The sequence below is a fragment of the Coffea eugenioides genome, chromosome 5 (assembly GCF_003713205.1).
Source record: "Coffea eugenioides isolate CCC68of chromosome 5, Ceug_1.0, whole genome shotgun sequence".
Taxonomy (NCBI): domain Eukaryota; kingdom Viridiplantae; phylum Streptophyta; class Magnoliopsida; order Gentianales; family Rubiaceae; genus Coffea; species Coffea eugenioides.
The window spans coordinates 46,496,668-46,521,179 of record NC_040039.1 but is presented as its reverse complement, the minus strand read 5'-3'; the positions used below and the strand labels follow the sequence as shown (position 1 = coordinate 46,521,179).

General features: G+C 36.8%; 3 protein-coding genes across 7 annotated transcripts; 2 read left to right on the top strand and 1 right to left on the bottom strand.

Moving 5' to 3' along the window:
• Positions 1–214: 214 nt before the first annotated feature.
• LOC113770260 (translation initiation factor IF-2, chloroplastic) lies at positions 215–7,416 on the bottom strand. 2 transcript variants are annotated; one of them, XM_027314676.1, is made up of 13 exons: positions 7,228–7,416; positions 5,302–6,931; positions 5,027–5,059; positions 4,762–4,875; positions 4,439–4,588; positions 4,228–4,326; positions 4,072–4,134; positions 3,471–3,626; positions 3,251–3,316; positions 2,520–2,756; positions 1,751–2,026; positions 1,140–1,328; positions 215–892 (listed from the first exon to the last, which is right to left on the bottom strand). In XM_027314676.1, exons 2-13 carry the CDS (start codon positions 6,823–6,825, stop codon positions 731–733), a joined length of 3,069 nt encoding a protein of 1,022 aa, XP_027170477.1. In that variant the 5' UTR covers positions 6,826–6,931; positions 7,228–7,416; the 3' UTR covers positions 215–730. The 2 variants fall into 2 exon arrangements, with proteins under 2 accessions (XP_027170477.1, XP_027170478.1); XM_027314677.1 differs by having other exon boundaries at positions 5,302–6,928.
• Positions 7,417–8,065: 649 nt separating this feature from the next.
• On the top strand, positions 8,066–18,130 carry LOC113769907 (F-box protein At5g07610-like). Of its 4 annotated transcripts, none has more exons than XR_003468347.1 (5): positions 8,066–8,319; positions 11,878–12,019; positions 12,264–12,545; positions 15,317–15,440; positions 16,074–18,130. XR_003468347.1 is itself a non-coding variant. In XM_027314226.1 (3 exons), the coding sequence occupies exon 3, from the start codon at positions 16,541–16,543 to the stop codon at positions 17,438–17,440; it is 900 nt and encodes a 299-aa protein (XP_027170027.1). In that variant the 5' UTR covers positions 14,120–14,296; positions 15,317–15,440; positions 16,074–16,540; the 3' UTR covers positions 17,441–18,130. The 4 variants fall into 4 exon arrangements, 2 of the variants coding, with proteins under 2 accessions (XP_027170027.1, XP_027170026.1); XR_003468348.1 differs by lacking the exon at positions 8,066–8,319 and adding an exon at positions 10,306–10,537; XM_027314226.1 differs by lacking the exons at positions 8,066–8,319; positions 11,878–12,019; positions 12,264–12,545 and adding an exon at positions 14,120–14,296.
• Positions 18,131–19,616: 1,486 nt separating this feature from the next.
• LOC113770588 (nudC domain-containing protein 2) lies at positions 19,617–22,227 on the top strand. Its single transcript, XM_027315099.1, has 5 exons — positions 19,617–19,838; positions 19,926–20,074; positions 20,243–20,291; positions 20,666–20,808; positions 21,913–22,227. Exons 1-5 carry the CDS (start codon positions 19,790–19,792, stop codon positions 21,997–21,999), a joined length of 477 nt encoding a protein of 158 aa, XP_027170900.1. The 5' UTR covers positions 19,617–19,789; the 3' UTR covers positions 22,000–22,227.
• Positions 22,228–24,512: the final 2,285 nt, after the last annotated feature.

Genomic DNA, 24,512 nt, shown 5'->3' with positions numbered 1-24,512 from the left:
AGGACATCTGCGTTACTATGGAGATTTCCACAAGAAAACAACATATTATAGTGTCGTAACAATATCATGGCCGAGGCAAAAGCAATTCTGAGTCGGTTAAAATTCTGGCATACAAAAGAGCAAGTACAGAAAATTCCTCCTTTTCCTCAGTCAGGTCGAATGGTTAAGTTAGTAGTTGAGCCTAGATGCTGCAGTCGATAGCTAAGACACAAGGAACACAAATAAATACTTGAATTCTGGTCATATTGTATTTTCATCTCAGCATTCCAGTAAGAGTAGCTGTGGTACAGCCTGAAGGAAATTACACCCAGAAGAGGGGAGTCTATTGCTCAGTTGAACAAGCTGTGGCAGCAAAAAGGCTGCATCATATTCGTTCTTTCCTTTTGGATCTTTACTCTTTTCATGACTTGGTGTGTTACACTTAGTATCTTCATTGAATCTGAACAGTTCAAAACAATGGTGGATATCATGCTCAGTTGCTCTCTACAAAATGGAGCTCAAATCTAATATATACCACTATTTACAAACAATGCAACAACAACCCATGATGGCCAAATCCCAAGCTCATGTCCAAGGCATCTGAGTATACTTGTCAGTTAGTGAAGACAGACCCAACTCCCAGGCCGAGTGCACTTGAAACCGTGGTAAATTCACCTCTGGAAAAGGGAGAAACTATGTCTTGACAAAATCAAGATTGCAGGTCAGCTAAAACCAACAATTGATACCTTCTCTACAGCTTTATTCCAACTTCTTCAAGAGCAGCTGCCATTGAGGCTGATGCCTCCTCAAGTGTTCTTTTCTTTTGCAGGGTGTTGAAGGCTTCAATAACATCCCCTTCCGCCCAGCCATCGAAGTCGTCTACTCCTATTCCACACTCTAGTCCCGCATTTACCTGTCCATGCAGGCGAAAGATGTATGTTAAAACTTGGCCAAAGAAATGGTATAGCTATAATTTTATGTCCTATTCTGTGATTGAAACAGCACATCTATTATTTTTAATCCCATTCCTATTCCCAATTTGTTATTTCACATAGCTTTTTATCCCAGAGATCTTTTCCATCTCATTTTTTAACTTTCCCATTTTATGCAGAATTCCTCCTCGTCCAGAAAATACGATTTTTAGAGGAAAGACAATATACCTCTTTCACAAGTTCCTTAACCCGTCGTAGTGAATCAAGTTTGCCAACATAGACTTCTTTTCTTTTTCTCACAACCCGAATCCCACAGTCTTTCACAACTTTTCCTTCCATTACCATGCATCCAGCAGCATGCCCACTCCCACTCTTGAACACAGCTCGTACTTCAGCTGTACCAATTGGCTCTTGTTCCTGCAAATAGCAGAAGCTTTTGCCTAAAGGTTACTGAATACCAATATCAGCATAGAAAAGCCAATAGAACCCATCCATTAATTTCCCGATTTAGAGTACAAAAACTAAAAAAATCAAATTTAATGGGTAATTCCTCTAGGACAAATCAATTCTTACTTTGCAAGTAATTATACTTAACACATAGCCCCGACTTACAAGAAAAAATGATATTGGGGATTTTTTTGGTCTCAGCCTCCATTTCATAAGACTTGGAAGTTAATTGCCCCCAAGGCATACAACCAAGACCGAAATGAATGCTTAATTCTTTAAAAAAAAGTACAGAAGGCATATTGTGTACCATATTGAATGTTGACTTGCTCACCGAAAATTGGGGAGAAAAGGTAAAATCATATCCTCGTATAGACTAAACAAGTTTGTTTTACCTCAACAGGCTCCAGTAGTCCCTCCATAGCGTTCCGCACATCATCGATAAGTTCATATATAACTCTGTACAGCCGAATCTCAATACCCCTGTTCTCTGCATAGCTCTTGACAGAACCAGGGACTTTCACATTGAACCCGAATATAATGGCATTACTAGCGACAGCAAGGTCAACATCACTGGTGCTCACATCCCCAGTTGCTTGTAGTAGGAACTTCAAAGTCACATTTTCTTGCGGAAGGACCTGAAGGGCCTGTCTAACAGCTTCTATGGATCCCTATTCATAATTAACAATGTTCATCTACATTAATACACTAATCCTCGGTATATGAGCAAAACCTATATAGCCGATGAAATGCGGTTAAATGAGAAGCGAAGGATTTTCCACTAAAGTTGGCACACTAATATGCTTGCATGCACACTTGTGGACATAACCACGCAAGTACATTTAGGCCAACAGATATAAGCACTAAGCTCTAAGAGAGACTGTAATGACTATAGGACAGCCCTAGCAGGAAGAACTTTTAAGCATCAAAAAAATTCATAAAGAATTCACATAAAACATCACCATATTTATAATATGCAGCCTACCAGAAAGATACAGACTTTAATACCAGTTTGCAGAGTGCTGGACAAAAAAATAGGATGAGACATTGTTGCTATCACTTCGTAATACAAAATTCCGGAATATAATATCTTTTAATGTATCAGAATAACATCGATGTACAAGAACTACCATTGCTTTGGTAGTTTGAAATGAATATGCATACCTGAAGATCAACCTTTAGAATTAGATTCAGCTGGTGCAAGTCCAATCCAGCCTGCTTTCCTGCTGAAACAGCAGAAGCCAGGGAATAAAGTGTAATTTTTCCATCTCCAGCTTTTGCCGACAGGCGTTCATTCCTCAATGATTCAGCCCATAACTCAGCTTTTTCACGAGCAAAGTCAAGAGACTCAACAACTTCAAACTCATCACCAGCAGAAGGAACAGTATTCAATCCAATGACCTGATGACAGATGCAGGATGGTGTAACAACCATTGAAGAAAGACATCAAAAAATTCAGACAGAATTAACAGAATGACAAGTTAAGGCAGATTACAATTTTTTGCCTTTTTAAGCACTAAATTGGCTTTTTCAAAGCAAATTTGAAACCTCATATAGAATCTGTTTCAATGAAAAACTAGAACTTTTTTAGTAAAATCAAGCATACATATATAAGCAGGGAAGCAAAATTTTATAGCATAGACATATTACCTATGGTTAAAAAGTACAAAATACATGCCATCCCGACATATTAGAACTTAAAATCATACATTTAAGAGGAGGCACTTGAAACCAGTGAGAACTTACACACTCATCACTGTAGTCTAAGAGCTATTTCAAGAAATAATGAAATGTGCATCTTACATTTGAATTGATTGTGAATCTCACACAGTGCATGGAAATTAATGATAACTATCAAACAGATGACATCCAACAAAATTGGTGAATATGCATACCTGAACAGGTATAGAAGGCCCAGCTTCATCAACTCGCTTCCCACCATCATCAAATAAAGCCCTTACCTGTCACAGCACAGAATTGGAACTTTTTTGAGATAGAGGTAGACAATTAGATGTATCTGTCTAAATCTCTGGAAAGCAAAACATTACAACAAGAAAAGAAAAAGTAAATCTTATTTAATCAATGGCACAAACTTTCCGTCTAATGCCCACCAACCTTTCCAAAAGCTTCCCCACAAACTACTACATCTCCTCTTCTTAACGTGCCATTCTGCACAATGAATGTGGCAACAGATCCTTTAGATTTTTCAAGGCCAGCCTCTATAACTGTGCCCTTTGCATTTCTCTGAGGATTAGCCTTCAGCTCTTGCAACTGTGGAAGAAATGGCAGAAAATCAGAAACAGGGTATATGACTATATGGCACCACATATGCTGAAGAGGCAACTACATTTTCAGACCGGCAGGCAAGAAGAGTGCAGAGTACAAGGGCAAGTTCAGGATAATTGAGTAGCAAAGCCATCAGCTAAGTATCCTAACAACTAATTATCAGGGTTTCTTTAAACATATTAAACTCTACAATCTCTCAAAACAAACTCATAAGGAGCATATAGGTAGTTAATAAGAAGGAGACCCTTAATCAGTCTAATGTACTTTCAACACTCACAAGACCATATTGCCAGTTAATCAGATGGAGATCCTTAATCAGTCTAATGTACTTCCAAACAAAATAGTGTGGATAGAGTTCTAGGTAAACATGATAATACTGAAAAGAGTACCAAAGTGAACAAACTGCAAAGAAATAAGTCTAGGAGGCTACCTCAGCGACAAGCATGATAGTTTCTAACAAATCATCAATGTTATCGCCTTTAAGAGCACTGATCTGTTAAAGAGGAAGAAATAAATGAGCACTGACTCAATTACCAAAGGATTATTTAGAAATATCAGGACAAATTTCAGGTTGCAGCTTGGGCACCTTAACCATTGGGGTCTGACCACCCCAGTCTTCTGGCATCAAACCAATTGAAGAAAGTTCTTGCATGACTCTATCTGGATTAGCTCCATCCTTATCAATCTGGAAACGTGGACGGAAAATTTTCGTTATTGTAAGTTGGAAACACCAATTGAGACTAAATGATATACAAGCCAACACACAGCGGAAAATCTCAGAATAAATGCATGCGCACTTTGTTTATAGCAATAACAATTGGCACTCCAGCTGCTTTGGCATGAGCAATGGCCTCTTCTGTTTGAGGTCGAATTCCATCATCAGCAGCAACTACAATAACAGCAATGTCTGTTACTCTGGCTCCACGAGCTCTCATTGCTCCAAATGCCTATCCAACCATTCGTACAGTTATGTTAGATAATTCATCTTGACAAAGGCCTTTTAAGATATGTCTGCAAAATCTCCAAGAAGAGCATTTGACATAAAAATTTTAAAAAAGAAAAAAAAAACTTGCATGAATAAGCAGTTAAAAGTTAGAATCAGTGCTACATCATTAATTACCTCATGTCCAGGGGTGTCAAGGAAAACACAAGTCTGTGGCTTGCCATCAAAAGGTACTTGTACCTTGTATGCCCCTATGCCTTGAGTAATTCCACCTGCTTCAGATGCTGCCACCTACAGTAGGTTGTCTAAGGTTCAGTTCCCAACTATTCAAGTATCATACCACAAGAAAGAATAAGGTACTTCTTCTAAAGTCATCAAATCATAATGGCATTACAAAAAATGTACCTCAACATGAACATCAATAAAAATAATCAATTCATACCTTGCTTTTCCTGATGTAATCCAAAAGTGTGGTCTGCCAACCCAAAAGAAAACCGGTAATATATTAGCTAAAGATTGTTATGGGACGATAAATCTAGAATGACTCTCCTAAAGATCAATTAACTGGAAGCACACAAAATGTTCATAGGCAACAAACAAAGAAAGGTAAAATTATTTCATGGGATGAGATCATAATGACTTCAAAAAAGATCCATTAACTGGCAACACACATAATGCTTCTTGAAACCAACTACAAGAAAAAATTTTGTTGCTTACTTTCCCATGGTCCACGTGTCCCATGATGGTCAGAACAGGAGGCCTGTCTTCCAACTTGTCGACATCATCTTCATCAAAAATTTCTTTTTTTTTTGCCATTTCCTCCACTTTCACAGGGTCAGCATCAATAACTTCAACATCATACTCCTGACAGATCATCTTCACCATGTCTTTGCTGAGAGTTTGCACACCATCAGGTTTGATTCCCTTTGAGTATAAAGATCTAAAAATCTCACCTTCACTGATGACCAAGTTGTGCGCCAACTCCTCTGTTAGCATACCTTCTTCGCCAACTTCCAAGATCTCAACCCTAACAGGCGCAGCATCTTTAGCTGCCTGGAGTCGTGCAGCTTTACGACTTGCCTTTGTCCATTTTCTTCCTTTCCTTGCTGTGGCAGCACCAGGAATTGAAACATCAAGCTCTGGAATCTCCTCATCAGAAATATCATCAGCATCAACTATACGCTTACGTAGGCCTCCAGATGGACCACCCCTTTTACGAAATTCATCCTTGGACTTTTCATCCTTCAACTTTCCATCCTTCAATTTTCCAGGTGCACGACCCTTTCCTGGTTTAGGTGGGGCTAAAACAGCTTGCGCAATCAAAGGATCGACCACTGGTTTCTTAGAAGCAAACTTGTCAATCAATATTGGCTTTCTTTCTTTGGTCTGAGAGGAAGAGTCAGTTACATTCGCAGATGACGGCTTTGGAGCAGCTCCAACATCCTTCAGAATGACAGGTTTTCTAGCCACAGGGGGAGGAGCAACAGAAGGCTTTGCTTGTAACCTTGGTCGAACATTTTGTGATGGCTTAGGGGTTCCTAGAGGAGAAACAGTTTGAGATTCAATCTTCCCTGCAACATCATTTTTTGGCCGTTGCTTTGCAGGTTCCACAACTTTTTGTACACTGCCAACTGGGTTCCCCTTTCGCCACACGCTCTTCAATGTCTTAGACTTCTTATTGGAACTGGATCCCGAATTTACTAAATTACCATCACTTTTGTTAGCACCACCATTAGCTGGTGATTTACTAACTGAAACACTAACCTTCTTACTTGTTTCCAGTTTCTCAGCCTTCTCCAATGCCTCACCAAGTGACTCAATCACTTTATTTCTCTCTTCTTCATCATTGTTCACCTTTTCATCTTCAGAATCCGAGCTAAGTTTGGATCCATCCCAATCAAGAGAATCTATTCCTAAAAGGTTTTCAGCTCTAGAATCAGATTTCAACTGAGGCTTTGGAGCTGGCTTAAGGACAAGATCAGCATCATCACTATTACTTCCTCTAAATGTGGAATCAAGGGATATTGACGTACCCTGATCAGCAATATAGTCGGTGGTCACTGAGAATCTACAGACCGACACATATCTCCATCTCTTACCAACCCAAATTCTTGGAGAAGCCCTGTAATTCCTAGAGTAAGAAACCCGCTTAATCAATGAAAATGAACCTTCAAATTTCCCAGAAGAACAAGTGCAAGTGCAACCACTTCCCAAGTTCACTAGGGAAGCAACAGCAGCCATTGTTCTTTAACCTTATCTTAATCCTATCATGGACCTTCACTTTACAACCTCTATAATAACACCCCTCCAATGCAGCAATCCACACAAACCCCTTAACAGTTATCTTCTGAAAAAAAAAAGGTAACCTGTTTGAATTCACAAAATTCACCCCAAAATTGCAGGGCCAAAAAAAAAAACAACAACAAAAAAACCAAAAAAAAAAAAAGTCCAACAATTTCTTCACCTCAAAAGGGTAATTTCCTGTAATTGTTTTGAAAGAAGGTGGGAGGTGGGGAAAGGGCTGGTGAATAGAAGTGAATTGAAGTGAAGAACTGAAACCAAACTTGTTATCATGAAGACAAATATCGAAGAACCCAAATACCAAAAGGTGCACTGTTTTCAGGGGATGAGGAAAGTTCTCACCTTGGTTCACAAAATTGTAACTTTGTCTGTCCAGAAGAGTTGAATTGGGACTGCCCTTGAGTTTATTTTTGCTACTTCAAGCTATAATGTGTGTTTTTTTGAGAGCGCGTGGGAGAGAGATGAGAATGATGAAAAGGAAATTCAGAGAAGTGTGTGGCTGAAGGGGGAAAGAACTCAAGAAGTGTGAGCCGAGAGGGGTGGACAGAAGTGGGAAATCTCTAGGCTGGGGACACTGGCTTGTGTGGCTGTCTCTCTGCCTGTCATATTATTCACCGTGTGATAGGCTTCTGGCTAAGGTTTATTCCCAGTCTATTTTCATATGCTTTTATACATATCCCTACAAATATTTTCTATTTTTTTCTATTTTCTATTTGTAATTGTGGTAGACTGATGTATTTTATTTCCAAATAAATAGAAGCGCTTTTTACACCAATTAACTAACCTTTCTCTTTTGCCAAAAAAAAAAAAAACCTTTCTTGATCTAAAAAGGAATAATTCATGAAATTTAACTACATAAAAACTTCTAACTGATTAAAAAAACCCACTAATCATAAACTAATAACCCTTTTACAATAGAGAAGATTTAACTCACAGTTTCAGAACATCCACTCAAACGAAAAAAGCTAGAGCTGAGCGACAATTTCACCGCAGAAGCATTCATATATCACTATAAGGATAGAAAATCTTCCACATTTTCCATGTTCTCATGCAATGATTTTGTGGCCAACAATTTCATCATATTGTTTTCCGGTTTCATCAACCACTGGCGACCTTGGAGCAGTACGCTATTCCTTAGAGACTAGTGCTCTAGAAGACTAGTAGTAGTTGACTGGTAAACTAGAAATTATCTTGGCTAATTTGCCGGGCATTTCATGCTGAAAGGCCCAAATTTTGTCTCTCTTGCCCGGTTGCACGTCCCCATTCTCTCCCCTCCTTTCCCCTTCAAATTCTTGTTCCGCAGCCGGAGCCCCCGACAACCCGTTGTTCCTTTATTTCCCAGAACGCCCCACCAAGCAACCAAGTGGACATACAGATTTTTGACCCCATTCGAAGAACTCTCTGTCAAAGAAAAGAAAGCCCTTTTGCTCCCAGGTGTGTGATCCTCCACTATCCATCCCCTCCCAAGAAAATAAGGCCATGGTAGCTACAAGAAGGCAGACTAAAATTTGCCCTTTTGTTCTTTTTCTCAAGCTTAATGCAATGTTTTCAACTTTTCATATACTTAGGATGAGGGCTAGTAGAATTTTTGCAATTTCAGGGTTCCTGCCTTTGCTATTGCAAGTCTTGTTTGAAGCTCTAAGCAAAAGATGTTCTTTTTATATAGTGACTTTGATTACTGATAATAGTCTGTTGATGTAATACTAGTATGGCAACGTTGTGATGCATCAACATGATGAATTGATGTAAGTACTTGAGGAAAGTCATCAAGAAACAATCTTTGTTACATCAAAAGATAGTATGTGAACAATATTAGAGGATGTTGATTTTTGTCCTCGCATAAAATGGTAATAACAATAATGGCAGAGTCAGGATTTCAATTAATCTTAGAAAAAATGACACACAGCACCATTGACATGAATTATATCCCCACTTGTACTTTATTCTAGCAAGTTAACTTGTTAGAAAAGAACAAGGGAAAATCTCTGAGAAGGTTTTACAATCTCTCAAGAATATCAGTTTGATGGTTGAAAGTTAACATAAAGCACTAATCATGAACTTTTATGCATGTATTAAGCTTGTATAGTATGATATGAAGCCTTGACCTCCAGGACAAACAATTACAAGGTATTTGTTTGACTTGATCCAAAGGCATAGAAGTGAATCACTCCATCAATGTTTTGAGGAATATCTCCTCGTGTCTTACATGAATGACTGCAACTTGGCAGTTTAGAAGGTACAAGTGGTTGGCTGCTTGTACTATTGCTCTTAAGTGCATAAATATTCCAAGGAATGTAGATTAGAGAAGAAGTGGTGCATGAAGATGTCATTCTCTTTGAATACCTGTTGCAAGATAGTTTATTCTGAATTGAAACACTAGGAGTCTGGGAAGCCCAAGTTTATTTATAGCTGTAGTATCTATATCATGGAAAATGTGGTAGATCTATCAGACTTTAATGATTTTCGTGATTCATTGCACCTTTTGATTTACTGACACGAAGATACACATTTTGTGGTATTTATGAACTTTTAGGGGCTCCAATAGAAGGAATTTGTAAACCTGTAATCCAATTACAACCTTGAGCCATTGGGTGCCCGCTGGCAGGGAATTTTGCAGACCCTGAAGTTTACTTTACTTCACTAATGGCAGAGAGCAGATGCATTGTTGAATACACTTTGTGTCAATGACAATTAAAAAAAATTTAAAGTAGAAGAAAAGAGAAATAACGGGGCAAATGAAGAAGAAAGCAGGTTTTTAAACTTTGAGCCTGGAGGAAATTTATGTTGAGTGCGTACAATATATTCTTTTTCTTAATTTGCGCTTGGTTCAAATGGCTTTACTTAAGTTGTTTGTGGATAGATAGACATTCCAATTTTTCGTAGTTTGTGCTCTGAAAACACACACCCATCCAAATGAATCATTCTGCTGGTCTCTCTTTGGCTTCTTGCCCTGAAGCAAGACTTGCAACAGAGTGTGTTTTTGTGTGCTGCTTGTAATAGTGTAACAAAGTTCAGTTCATGGGGCCACAGCTGAGTGGAGCCCCTTGTAGAAGTTTCTTACTTTAGATTGATATTGCTGGTGTCACGTAAACTTTATGTGTATAGCAGTGTGTGGGTTTTGGAGTTGCACAATACCTTGAATTTTAATGTCTCAGCAGCAATCTCAGTGTATTTTACTTGTTTAATTTTTATGGTTGGCTTTCCATTTTCTTGATGTTTGATTTTGGAAATAATCCATTTTGGCATAGTTTTTGAGTGCGTGAAGAGTTGCAATATCAAAACAAACAGAAACATTGTTTTTTTTTAATCAAGTACGGAATTTTTTGCTTTTGCGATGCCATCAGCGTGATGCATTTTTAATTAGTATTTCCTATAAGAATTTTTACCTGTTTATACCATATTATCTTAGTTTTTCTTTGCAATTTTTGTTTTTAGATTTCCACTGTTGGTTACTGTAGGATCTTTGTGAGAGAGAGAGAGAGACAGATTGATGATGAAAAATTGAAAATTAAACTACCTCAAAGAGGCAGCAAAAGGTGCAGTAATCCACTAACGAAGAAGTACAAGCACTGATATCAGCTGAACTTACAGGCAGCAACCCCAAGCTTTTGACCATCACACTAGCAGGAAATCCTATTAAACCTTTGCAGAGGTTCAAAATTTTCTCAAAACAATGGTTCTATCTCATCTCAGACTCCAAATTCCCCATCCTTCTTTCTTTTAATTCGACCTTTCTCTCTGGTGTCTTTATTCGCTGAATATGTAGCCTTTTCTAAATGCTGCTTCATGTCACTTCACCTTATCTCACAGTTATTCTTCTGCTGTGAAGTGCCATCTAAAATCTTTTTCTGAACTTGACTATATGTTATAAATTTGCATTCTTGTGATAGATAATTACTGTATGGAACTCCTGTCATGATGTGCTTGCATATTTTTGTTATAAGTAGAGAGCTGACAATTCTAGCCATCAGTATAATGAGGCATTGGATTTTGCTCAGTCCCTTCCTTTTCTCGACTTGAAAATGATGTTGCATTATGCAATTTAGCCACTAGAGACTACCGTTATGTTGCATTATGCAACATAATGCATACCATAAGTATTACTACTAGAGACTACCAAGATATTGCATTATGTTGTAAATTTGTTGTCTGAGGAAATCAGACCCATTGCATATCATAAGTGTGTGCATCGCTACAATGGCCCTTTAAATACTTCCCGTTATCTCATATTATTTGTACACTAATGATTAGGACTGGAGTAGCTCTTGCAAATTTGACTATTAACTTAGAAATTCTCTTCAAGAAACAAAAAAGTTTCTGCTTTATGTAGCTTGCTTTTGTTTTTCTTTTTCAAAATTGCGGCCACGTGAGTACATGTGCATCATAGTTGTATACCGTATTCATCAACTACTTTAGAAGAGTGTAGTTCATAAAATTAGGCAAGTCGAATGGAGAAATATAAATTAACAAATTCATCTTTATGCATTTTTTAGAGCTGGAACAATTTCTTTGTCTTTTCAAACAATGGCATTGTTCGACTGAAGTTTCCTCAAATCATTCTTCTTTTAAATATTCCGTACAAAATTTTCTTAATTATTCATTTCTTGTTATTGCTCACAATCTCTGGTACTGCATCTTTAACTTCACATTGATATCATGGTTTCCTTATGCTATTATATGCAAATGTGGCCTTTAATCATTGTCATAATACTCAAAATGGAAATTAAACAATACTATTGTTCTAGACCCATTATAAACCATGTTTGAGGTAAGTTAATTATACGAGATGTACTCATGTTGTAAATCTCTCATTGAGTTGCCTTTACTTTTTACACGTGTTAATATCCTGGATGCCTCATAGTGCCTTTTAGAGAATAAGATTGTAAACTAAACTTGTAATAAGATTGTAAACTAAACTTGTTGGCATGTTAATTACTCATTGAGTTGCTTTCGCTTGATAAAGGTGTTGCATTGAACCTTCTTTTCCTACAGGAACATAGTGTCTAAGAAGGGGAAGTAATTGGGGCCCCCATCATTGCAGTTATTGTAAAAACCTGACAAAAAGGCAAATAGGAGCAATTTCTAATGAGCTCCGTAAAGAAAGCTGACTCCTCCATTTGCATGACATTTGCAAGTAAGATGGTTTCTATTATCTCTATTCTTCATATTAGTGAGGAAATGCATGTATAAGTATTTCCGTTTGTTTTGAAAAGATTTTGATGGTATCCTAAATATATAAAGGTGGGACTTACACCTAGCTACAGTACCCAATCATTCCCTATGCATTTAGGGGGATTTTTTTATTGTTGGGGGGCATAGGTGTCTTTTTGGCAATAAATCAGCGTGAAGACAATGTGCATTTCTTTTTGTTGCTGCAGTGGTGAAGATTGCGCTTTGGCCATATTTTTCTCGACTACTATGCTCCAAAATCCGCATAATTCTCTCTCTATCTGAATGTGCCTACCCCATACCCACAACCACCACTACCGCTGCCTTCTCCTTTCTTTACTCTCACCTGACAAAGAGAAAAGGACCATGTGATGCTGCTTTGATTTTTGCTGAGAATGCTCGTGAATCAGCCAACTCTTGTTCGCAGAGACCCTCCATCCTCTTTCCCTTTCCTTTGTTGGGCTCCTTCGACCACCATTCTTCTGCCCAAAGTAAGTTTTTTTCTTTTTTTTTCCCTCTCTTTCCTCTTTACTGTTTTTTGTGGTATTTAATTGGATTGATTAATTAATTGGTTGATTTATTTTCTTTGTCTGTTAATTTGCTTCCATATTCTGGTTTCCTTTCGAGGTTGTTTGCTTCAATCAATTTACAGTCTTGTTCCTGCTTTATTGACTAACTAATTAATTTGCGAGAGTTAGGTGGCACTGCAGGTTATGGATATTCTACAAAATTCAGACTATATTTCTGTCATACATTGAAGGGTGAGGCACAGGGAAGTGGGGGATTGACTTTTCCCAATGCAAATCAGTCTAGACCTTGTGCTTTGCCTTTATTTATCCATAGCAAAAATCTTATGTGCATATATTTGGTAAAGATTTTTTTTTTTGGAAAAAAATCATTGTAGAACATGGCTTTTGATGATGATAAAAATGACTCTAGCATGGGTGATGGTATTGTTGGTGTGGACTTCTCTAGATCATCTTACTTTTCACTTTCAACTCTTGTATACCAATATAGGATTTCCTTTCCTTGGTGGTATTATGATGGTCATGGTTTTATTAGGAAAGCTAATGTCAAAACATAGTAAATTGATGATGAGCCAATATTTTTGATAATGCATATGTGGATGTCATATCTGGCAAAAAGAGCTCGAGTACTGAATTACTATTAATGAATAGGGTCTGTTTGGATTGTGAATTATTAGAGATATTTTTACTGTAGCACTTTTTGTGATGTGATGTATGTGAGATAAAAAGGTAATTGGGAAGGTAAAAAGGTGTATTGGAAATTGTAATGATGATGTAAGCAAATAAATTTGGGGAAATAAAGCCCAATCCAAATTTGGGGAAATAAAGCCCAATCCAAATTTGGGGAAATTTTACGACTGTTTCTCCAATTAAAAATGACGTCTTGGCTTTTTAATTCAAGTCTTTATGATTCTTATTTTTATCTTCCAAAAGCGAAACTGGATGTGTGAATGTCGTCATTAAATAGTTAAACTACTGAAAAGCATTGTTTGAAAAATACTAGGTTAAACTACTGAAAAGCATTAAATAGTTAAACTACTGAATAGTTACAACACTATTCAGCTTAATGGAAGATTGGTTCAGGTGTTGATTGAGAATGTTTTTATCTTTGTCAAAAAAACACATGCCATATGTTTTGGTACTGAGGGAGTGCAGATTGTTGCTGGTGTGGCCAGGGTTTTGAGGGCGATACTGTTTCTATTGGAGTTTCGAGGGGCCAAAGGCCGCGTCATCTCTTGATCATGTAAATCCTCTGCTATGAGCACCACTTGAATTAGGCATGTATTGAATTCTAATTAGCTATAATGGGAGGTGTTGCACTTTGCACGAGATATTTTAGTAGTGCAAAAGATTCAATTTGTTCAAAAGTGAATCCTAGGTATCTTCATATGCTTGCTTCAAAGAAGAAAAAAGAACCATTTTTTGTTAAAGGAATTTTTATTGTTAATTCTGTTTTGTGTTTTGACATTTTAATCATGACATAAAGAAATTTCAGTCATTTTGTTTTCCCCTCTTACTGTTTTTTGTATAATGCGGTTTCTACATGGTGATATGATCCACTAAGCTTTACTTCTGTGGTCTGTTCTTGCGGTGTTGTGTCGGTGTTCTGCTGTAGTAAGTTCAACTTTTCGCATGACTGTTAGCAAAGACATAATGGAAGTTTCAACAAGCTATCTTTGAAGCTTTTGTCTTTTGTAAGGGAAAAAAAACATTTGGTAATTCAATTTCCCTGATTTTGCTTTTCTCTTGCTTTTTCTCAATAGCTGGTAGTTATAAAACAATGATTGCAGTGATTAGCCTTGGCAATTGGGATGTATAAGTTTACAATTAGGTGATTGAACTTATAGGATGAATGATAGATAGTTTTCTTGGATGCTGCTAATTGGTAGATTACTTTGTTGGTCTTAGTAAGTTTTTGGGTTCTGGCTTCTTGGTGCTTTCGATTGGCTGTGGAATTGCAATAAGGCCAAGCTGTTATTCTTTTATGCATGGGGACTAATTTGATTGCTCCTCATGTGTTTGGCTTGCTTGTGTAAGAGCTGATTTTAGGCTGTTTTCTGTATATCTTGTTGTTTTGTGCAGGTTGCAATTGAATCACTATGAATCATGTGTAGCCTTACTAACTTGGATAATTAGTTTCCCTACGTTAAAATCAATGCATGTATGTGCTTTTGCGAACAGCTACTTTTAGACTTAGGCCATCTTTTTTTTTTGGTAAAAAGAATTAGGCCTTCATTATACTATGATAAGTATAAAAATGTCTAGGGTGATTCCCCAATAAATTAGATCTAGAGTGATTCCTCACCCATCCTGTCAAGGGCCCAGTTGAACGCTTGAGTATAGGTTCCCTATGCTCATGTGAATGGCCGGGCCATAGTTCTAAAAGGATCCACTCATGGGCCTGACCGGATATGGTTTCTTCACAAACAAAACAAAATGTAGGTTTTTAGTAGTATGTTCCAGTGTGCATTATGCCAACAGGTCTGAAACCCAACTCTAGTTGAGAAGTGGAGTCACCCTTCTTTGTCTTTTTTTTGGCTCTTCTGCCTTTCTATGTCTATCACCAGAAAATCGATTGTATAACATGATTATTCCTGCCTCTGGCAGATGCTAATTTTGCGATTTTCAAATGAAAGGGATTTAAAATTCTGAAATGTGGGTGTAATATATCTTTCATTTATCAATTATGTTACCAAGGACTGATTGATAAATTTTTTTGTCAATTTACGATCTAGACAAAGGAAAGGTTGTTTAGGAACCAAATATTGGTGGCGGTGCAAGTTCAAAAGTTGGCACCTGCAGATTGAGGAGTTTGATGGAAGACTTGAAAGCCAGAAATGTGCAACTGTATATATCTAGGTGCGTTAATATCTTATTTCAACTGGTGTTTTATTTTCTAAGAGACGCCTGGCAGTGAGTGCCCTTTAGCCTGTTGCTCATCCTGTGACACCATATAATCTTGATAATGTTGAATTTAACTCTTCTATACTTAATTTGATACTGATTCAGTGTCTAATTACCATTGATTGTGAAAATCATTTGATGCTGATTCAGGTTCTGTTACCGTTGATTGGGAATATCATTAGAGTCACATCTTGGTTGCTTAATATTTATTCTGTCAGTTTACTGCATTTAAGCATCTTAGCCTTTATAGATGATATCTTTAAAATATTATCAGTGCACGAGGCCAATAAGATAGTAAAATATAAAATTATAGCTTACTATTTGTGCAATTAGCGGTAAGGGGTCTTACTATCATAATAGGCATTTTCAATTGATTCTGAATACAGTTAGGGCATTAGCTTACTATAAATGGTTGTTGATTTAGTCCCTCAGTTTAGGACTTACGAGATATTCTTCATAAATTTCTGTTTCTTTAATTTTTTATTAGCCGCTAAACATTTGGGAATCTAAAGATATTGCAATTACTACATTTTGGCAGTCCTTAAAATCCTCTTGTATCCCTCATTGCCTGATTTTCTTTCATTGCAGATGCAGCCACCATTCTCATTTTTGCCACATTTTTCTTTCATTGCAAATGCAGCCATCAATCCCATAACGCAAATGATACTTCCTTTTCCGGAGTCGTAGTATTGTAGAGAATCTGCTAACGTTATTGCAGGAAAGAGATTGCGGCTAGCTTCATCGAAAAGCCAAAATTCAAAAAATCTGCTTAAAGCGCCTGTAACAATGTCTGCTGAGATTGTGGGAGGCAATGAAGATCTTTTGATAATCATACTGTCAAAATTGCCAGCAAGTCAACTGTTACAATTCAAAGTTTCACAAGACAATGGCATGCTCTCATCTCGAGTTCCAGACTTGCTCTTCTGCACTTCAATCCCAGTGCCATCTCTGGTTTCCTTTTCACCACAACAGCAGGAGGTCAGCTCATTCCTCTCCATGGTAATTCTGTATCAGTTAAACCCCCTCTAGCAAAGCTTCCTCACATTAGCCCAGATATGAAAATTTTGCACTCTTGCAATGGCTTATTGCTTTGTGGTGATACTTGGTTGAGCAATTGGAATGTCGTCCTCAGTCTCTACCTATATAATCCTACTCTTGGTTGGCATATTCAGATCCCGAGTTCTGAAGGCATGAGGAGAGACTTACTTTATGATATTTTAAATGAGCATTATTGGAATTTGGCTTTTGATCCTCTTGAATCATCCTCCTATAAGATCATTGACTTTTCTAGGCCTAAATTTGAGTCTAGTTGCTATCGTTACAGTATTGAAATCTATTCATCAGAGACAGGACTGTGGAAGTTAGTCAACAATGATATACTTTCAGGGGATGATTTGAAATTGTCCATTAACTTTTACAGAGGGGTACTCCTGAATGGGATAATTTATTGGCCTTCTTTTGGTCGTCGAACTACCTTGTGCTTTGATGTAGCTAAAGAATCAATAAAGTCTATACCCATGCCTCCAAATGGAATTTGGCCGTACTGCAATTCATTTTTTGTGGAGTCTGGCGGTCATTTATATCATGTTGTGCATCAAGAGTCACAATGTTTTGTCCATGAGATGGAGGATAGTTGTTCGGGGTGGCTTCTCAAATATTCTGTTGATATGGATGCAGTTTTGGGTGCATGTCCCTCAATGGTTAGGGAGAGGGCTGGTTCTGATAAATGCCCATATCTTGTGTTGTCCTTCATCCCTAGAGTGGATCAAAAAGATGAATTGGTGTTCTACATTGCTGGTTGTGCTATGTATTATGACATCAACCAAGTGAGTTGCAGGAAAATTTGTGATCTGAATGACAGTTGCTTCGATTGTTATATCACCAGAAGATATATAGGGATTGATGTTCATAAACACATTGAGGGCCTGATTACCCTTCCTGGATGTCGCGTCTAGTCTTGCTTGAGGTTTCTGCCTTTTGGGTGATATATCTCTGTCCCCCTTTACACGTCAGACATATCAATATTTGGAATCATAGAGAGTATTAGTTGCTTACTTTCTGTGCATATGTTTCTGAAATTTTGCTCGTCCTTGCATCAAAATTGGGTGTTCAGTTTACTCTCATACCTTCAGTCGTAAAAACTTGGGATAGCGGTGTCATAATCTATCTGTAAAGGCCATTTCACTCGTAATATTATGCTGCTCGCAAAATATGGATCCGAGTTCAAGAAGGGATTGACCTCTCAAGCGGTATGCTGGACGCAAGGAAACAATGTAACATGTTCAGTTCACTGTTGGTGCCGGAAGAAATTTGTCCCATCAATCGTCGACTTTGAGAAGGGAGCTGATAGGCAGACTGACGTACAGATCATAGCGTTTAGCCGGGGCAAGAATCTCAATGGATCAGCATAGTTTTCTTTCCAGTTCCTTCCCCTCCTTTAGATGCTCTTCCTTGAGATTTCTTGAAGAACCTGCTGTAGTAATGTATGCTGGTTGAAGGCTGAACGTGTAAATATGATTATTTCTACCTTTGGATTTGTACCTTCTATTTCTGTGTCTTATTTTATCTACCAAACTGGTCTTTTGTTCTGATCAATTGCTACATTCCTTCTCTTAGCATCATTTCATTCTGTCAGTTTTCTTAGATGACTATAGCTTTTGTCAGGTGTTACTTTTTGTGTACTGCATTACTCTGATTTATTTCAGCTGGTGATTGATTTAACTTTTTTTTCAAGCATGATAACATGTTTTTCTATCTATAATAGAAAAGGCGTCAAACTACTGTATCACGCTTTCTCAACAGCTACTCTGCTGTATCCTCTGTCACCAAAGGCGTACAGGTTATATGATATCCCATCAGCCCCTTGAATTAGTTTCTCTATTGCCAAAAGCGTGATATAGCATACTCTTCAACATTCAGCCCTCCGCAAATTACAAGAAAAGCGTGATGAATCTGTCTCTGTCATGTCCCTCTTGGTATTTAAATCATTGTTTTTTCAGCTTAATTGAGATGGTTATATGGTCCCTCTGTATATGGTCCCTCTGCAAAGTCACTATGGATGAATTTATGTAAAATATATTTATACATATATATATATATATATATTCTATAGTTATGGCATATGAATTAGGATAAATGTTGCATAACAATCTCAAAAATTAGTATTTAAGAGTATGACCATTATGAATGAAATGTAAATTTATATACAAGCGGGTTTAGAGTCTCCCATTAATGTCTTTTAGAAGCAAATGGTCAATTATTAGAATTTTACACGTGACTAAAATCGAGACCTATTTTGACAAAATGAAAAAGCAAAAGAGGAGAAATTGTTATACATGAAGAGTATATGTAAGACTAATCTATTGAATTACATTTCCATTTTCATCATAAAAAAGTTTCATCAATGCTAAATTCAAGACTGGGATTAACGTGAAATGATATTGTAGTCTGCAGAATCTTCTCTTTTTTTTTTTAGTTATTTAAAGAAATTGTGTTTCCAAATACTTGTACATTTATTTTTAAGAGTAAATTATTTGGTTACCCATTAAACTTTTCGAATAGTAATACTTTGGCCACTCATGTATTTATCCACTAAATTATTAAAAATATAAATTTTGAGCTATTTTGTCTGTTTTTGCCATTATATCTCGTGGCTAGTGCAGCTCCTTAGATTTGATAGACTTGATTGTGAGAATAGACAAAATAGTCCAACATTTATACTTTTCTATAATTTAGTGGGTAAAAGAGCCCTTCGGAGTTGGCCTGCTGGTCTTGGGGTAGCCATTCGGTCCCAAGATCACAAGTTCGATCCCTCTTAACGCTTGTGTATTATTGGGGGGCGAGGTGCACAAGCGTAGGGAGATTAGTCCGGCTATGTTGGGATACTCCATGTGTTGACAAAATATATATATATATATATATATATAATTTAGTGGGTAAAAATATATTCATAAAAGTTGAGTGATCAAAACTCTATCCTTCTAAAAGTTTAGGGGGTAGTCAGGTAATTTGCTTGCTTTTTCTTGAAAGAACAGGTTCTAAGGCACATTGTACCTTTTTTTTTTTTGAGAAAAATCCATTTTTTTGAGAAATAGAAAATTCCCTTTTTTTTTTTTTGAGAAATAGAAAATTCCTTATATTTAGTTCTTCATTCTATTCTCGTTGTTATAGTAATCTGCAAGCATTCTTCTTCCCGGGAAAATCAGTCATTCCATTTTTCTGCCGGGAACCTAGGTGCCCCAATTCCCCATAATCCCCTGGCCGATCAATTTTGTTAAAACCAGCAAACGAAACCCTAGAAGAAGATGGCAGAGAAATTGGCCCCTGAGAAGCGCCATAGCTTCACCCACAACGGTTTTGTGTTTTTGATGATTCTTCAATTTCTAACTGGTTATCTGTGTAGAAATTGCTGATTTTTATTGGGTGATTAAATTTTTGCAGGGCAAAAGGTGTTTGAGTGGGATCAAACGCTTGAAGAAGTTAACATTTACATCCCACTTCCAGCAAATGTTCCTAAGAAGCTATTTTACAGCAAGATTGAATCTAAACATTTGGAAGTTGGGATCAAAGGCAACCCTCCTTATCTTAATGTCAGCCCTCTCTTTTTTTTCTTTTTAGCCTTACCATTTTTTTGTTAGTTGAGGAATTTGATTATTTATTAGGAATTTGCTTGTTCTAGCCCCAAAAAAGAAACTTAAGTTAGAATATGGCTGTAAAGTGATTGCAAAGTTGATTTCTTTTTCTCTTTTCTTTTTCAGCATGATCTTACTAACCCAGTGAAGACTGATTGTTCATTTTGGACTCTAGGTAATTTCTTCATATATTTTCTAGTGCATAAGGAGATTCTGTTTTATAATATGCTACTGAATTCGTGCTTTTGGTTCTAGTGCCCATTTGTCATATGTGTGATTTCTTGAATTGTGTTGAGTTTAGCTTGATACAGAGGGTACTTGCTCAGATGTCTTGCTAGAGTTTTAATTGTCCGGTATTTGATCTGAATGGCTTGAAAAGATGTTGAGTTTGATTCATGCACTTGCCTTTTAGCTTGAGCCAATATATCCAAATGCTCTGTAGATGTGTACTAATGTTCTGGAATCTAATTGTTTGGTTTTACTATTGCTGGTATTTTATAAATTAAAAGATTATATATGTGTGGTGACTGAAGAATTGGTTTGTGACAGAGGATGACACAATGCACATAACTCTGCAGAAAAGGGATATAGGTCAGACATGGCCTTCTCCAATAATGGGACAAGGCCAGTTGGATCCTTACGCCACAGACATGGAACAGAAACGCCTTATGCTTCAGAGATTTCAAGAGGAGGTATGCACTCTCTAATCTTACACAACTGCTAATTCTTAAATTGTCGCTTTTTTTCTGGTTTTATCTGATGAACTTAGCATATTCATACTAACTCACTGTTTAGATTTTTCATGCATCTAGAACACATGTATGTTTCAGTGCATGCATGTTGGTGATTTGTCTAGCTTGATGTTTATTAAGCTGATTATTGGACCAAATTTCTATCTGTCATTTCCTATGGTAGCTTTAGCCCAATAATTTTACTATCTTGAAGTTCGATTCTGGTTCAGTTTTGTGGAGGTATTAAAGGAAACAGTTAAACTATAAAATTTGAATACTGGAGTAGTTGGTTCTTTGCTTCTATTTCTAAAGAAGCCTCCATGTTATACTTTGTCATGGAACATCTGGTCTTTCAAGTGTTGGGCAGAGAGTTTTACAAGAACAACTACAAATTCACTTAATTTCTGTTATTAGATTTAAGAATTTACAAGTATTTCAAGACTTAAAAGACATGGTATGCATTTGGAGCAAATAACAGCTTTAACACGGAATCAGATAGTGCGAGAATGACCTATCCAAATTCCCAAGATTTCAATTAAACTAGGATATCTCTAGGCAACTGGTTGAGTTTCTCTCTTCAGAATTTCCTCGCATTCTTTTTTTCTTCCCCGGCTACTGTTACTTTGGCCAAGTTAGCTTTTGCACCTGTTATAATAGTATATTAGAGTGATAAATTAAAAAGTACATCTACCTTCACCACTCTCAGCTTTCTTGCAGCTAGACTAACTGTTGATAATATGCGTTGGGAGTAATGCTGCCTTCTGATTCTCCTTGGGAACTGCTGATAGCTAGTAAACTGAGTGACATATCACTATGTCAGTCGTGCATTACATTCATCTATATAAACTGACATCCTTAAGAATTGCTACCTTGAACATCTAACATTATCCTACTGTATCGCATCGAATGCCTAAGAGAATGGAAAGATTACACATATATCACTGGTTTTTCCCTTGGTTTGTATTAAAGCAAACCTCTTATCTTATTTCAATAGGGGCAACATTATCTCTGATTTTGGCTACTTGTTATTTCACAGAAATCTTAACTAACAAATCCTTTATGCAGAACCCTGGCTTTGACTTCTCACAAGCTCAGTTCAGTGGGAGTTGTCCGGACCCAAGAACCTTCATGGGTGGAATACGCTCAAGTTGACGATGCTTGGCTCTGTCAATATTTAGTATTTGGTATTGACGTAGTATGAAACCGATATCTCCTACAGATTGTAAACTAATATGTATCCGTACTTTATGTCCCTGGTCGGGATTTCTGTTCTCTATTGTCGCAGGCTGCTCATACTTTCTTCTGTATCGCCCCATCCCACCAATACTACCATGTCCCCCATCTCAATTCCGTATATGTCAGTATTCATTCGATCAACTACACCACTGCAGTAGGAATCTATTGTATCGACAAAAAAAAAAATAAAAATACACCATTGCCGTGGGAAAACCACCAGTCCAAAGGTTGGTAGCCACCACCAATGCATTAAAACTTGGTGAGGTGGAAATCCTTGTCTCCCACCAATTCGTTATATTAAAAAGTGGCTTTGCTTAAAAAATTCAGACGGGTGCATTACGCATCTATTTGGTCCGGTGGTGGTTCAGTTTCCTTCGTATCTCTTGGATCTCTTTAGGTCCTCTCTCTCCCTCTAGTATAGAAATCTATTGTATTGACAAAAAAAAAAAAAGCTACACCATGGCCGTGGGAATTTGGTTGATTTCAGCTCTTGGTTCAACCCCCAAACAGTTGTAGTTGATTACCTACTCTAATGACTCTAAGAGACTTGTACCGAGTTATCGACTGAAACGTAGAGCCTGGCAAAGCCATAGACCCTTGTCTCAAGATAAAACCTTGGATTTGGACAAGAATTTTCTAATGCTGTCAAATGATCCCATTGATGTGATCTGCACTCAATCTGCACATCGATGTGTCCCACGAGTCATTTGACTTGATTTGCGCTCAGTTTTGTACTATTTAATTGCATACATTTTTACGTTTGGTGTACTTGCATTTAGACACTTTCAACTTGGGGGTCTTTATCTCTTAGCAGCGGGCACCCTGTTGGTTTTCTATCCCACATCGGTAGATAAGTCCCTCACAGGACTTCAAAAGTTGCCGACTTTTGAAGTTCCTGTGGGGATTAGGTTTATTTGCGTAAATTCTTACTTCTGTAAGAAAATGTCAGAAAGAAAAAAAATTTAGACACTTTCAACAAAATCGTCACAAACTTGAATAGCAACCTTCTTTTGAATTTACAATGAAATATGAAAACTTTGAAACAAGAATATGGAGTGTCAAACATTCATAATCTGACCCTGGCTTTATTGTTATCTCTTCTGCTATCTCCTTGATTAGCATGATCACGCAAATCTGAATGATTGGGTAATGATTTTCTTCTGTTGACAATTCGGGCAGGTTATTCTATTGGGCTAGCAGGATTATAATATACCAGGAAGAAAAAGACTGCAACCATTATTATTGTTTTCCCAAAAAAAAAGGGGGGGGGGGGGGGGGCTTCATCAAATACATAAATTTGTACATGTATTTGTACAGGAGACTTAATCAAATATATGGATCTAGTATTGATAGGGATTTGTCTGACAAGTGCTAGGTAGGTATTTCCAGTGTTAGTTCTTTACATAATGAAATTAAGTCATCTACTTGTGGCAGATATGTGTTAATATACAAAGCAATGGACTTATCCGATCTATTAACCTGCAAATACTTACATGGTTAAAATGAAACTGTCATTAATTAAACATGACTTAAGAAATTGAAGGATTTGAACTATATCAGTAGATTATACTACTATAATTAATCGAAGCATTGATAATGTAGATGAGTCAAATTATGCTATTTATTTTTTTAGTCATTCTTAAAAGGATTCTTCCATTATGTGCTTTAAGGACGCATGATAAGAAGTAGATCCGAAGTGTGGATTGTATAGAAAAAATTAAAAAACAAAATTTCTTTGAATTCAGGGGGTGAATTTAATGTTTAAATGAGTCCAATTTCTTATATTTTTATAAACTTTCCAAATATTTTAAAATATGACAATTTAGAATGCATAATCAGAAGTACTTAAATAATTGTTCCAATTCGACATTGGCACGTAAGGTTAAAAGCTGAACCAAACTCCTCGATCTTCTAATCGAGTTTGATTTGATAAGAGTTCATTCGAACTTGATCCGCTAATTAGTCAAGACAAATTTGAATATCGTTTTATGTTTGATAACATTCAAATTCGATAAAAAAAAAAACCCTCGTTCAACCTCAGCTTGATAAATAAACAAGTCAAATTTAAATAAAATTGTAAATTCGTTAAAATAATTAGATAACCTTAAACATTAGAATGTTCGGTTTAATTAGATTCGTTTACACCCTGCACGACACGAGTAAAGTGCAAGAACCTTACACATTATTCATTTGGATTAGTAGTTTTTTAGGTTGTTTTTAAAAAATTTTACTGTAACAGTGTACATGAAAAACTTTTACTATAAATATTTTTTGAAATATTTGATATATTATATGGATAAGATATTTTTTTAATTATTTTTATTTATATATTACCGTAATATTGTATTTAAAAAATTTATTTTTTTAAAAAAATGGCGAATCCAAACAGTTGCTAGATGTTCAGTTTAATTAGGTTGGTTTGCAACCCG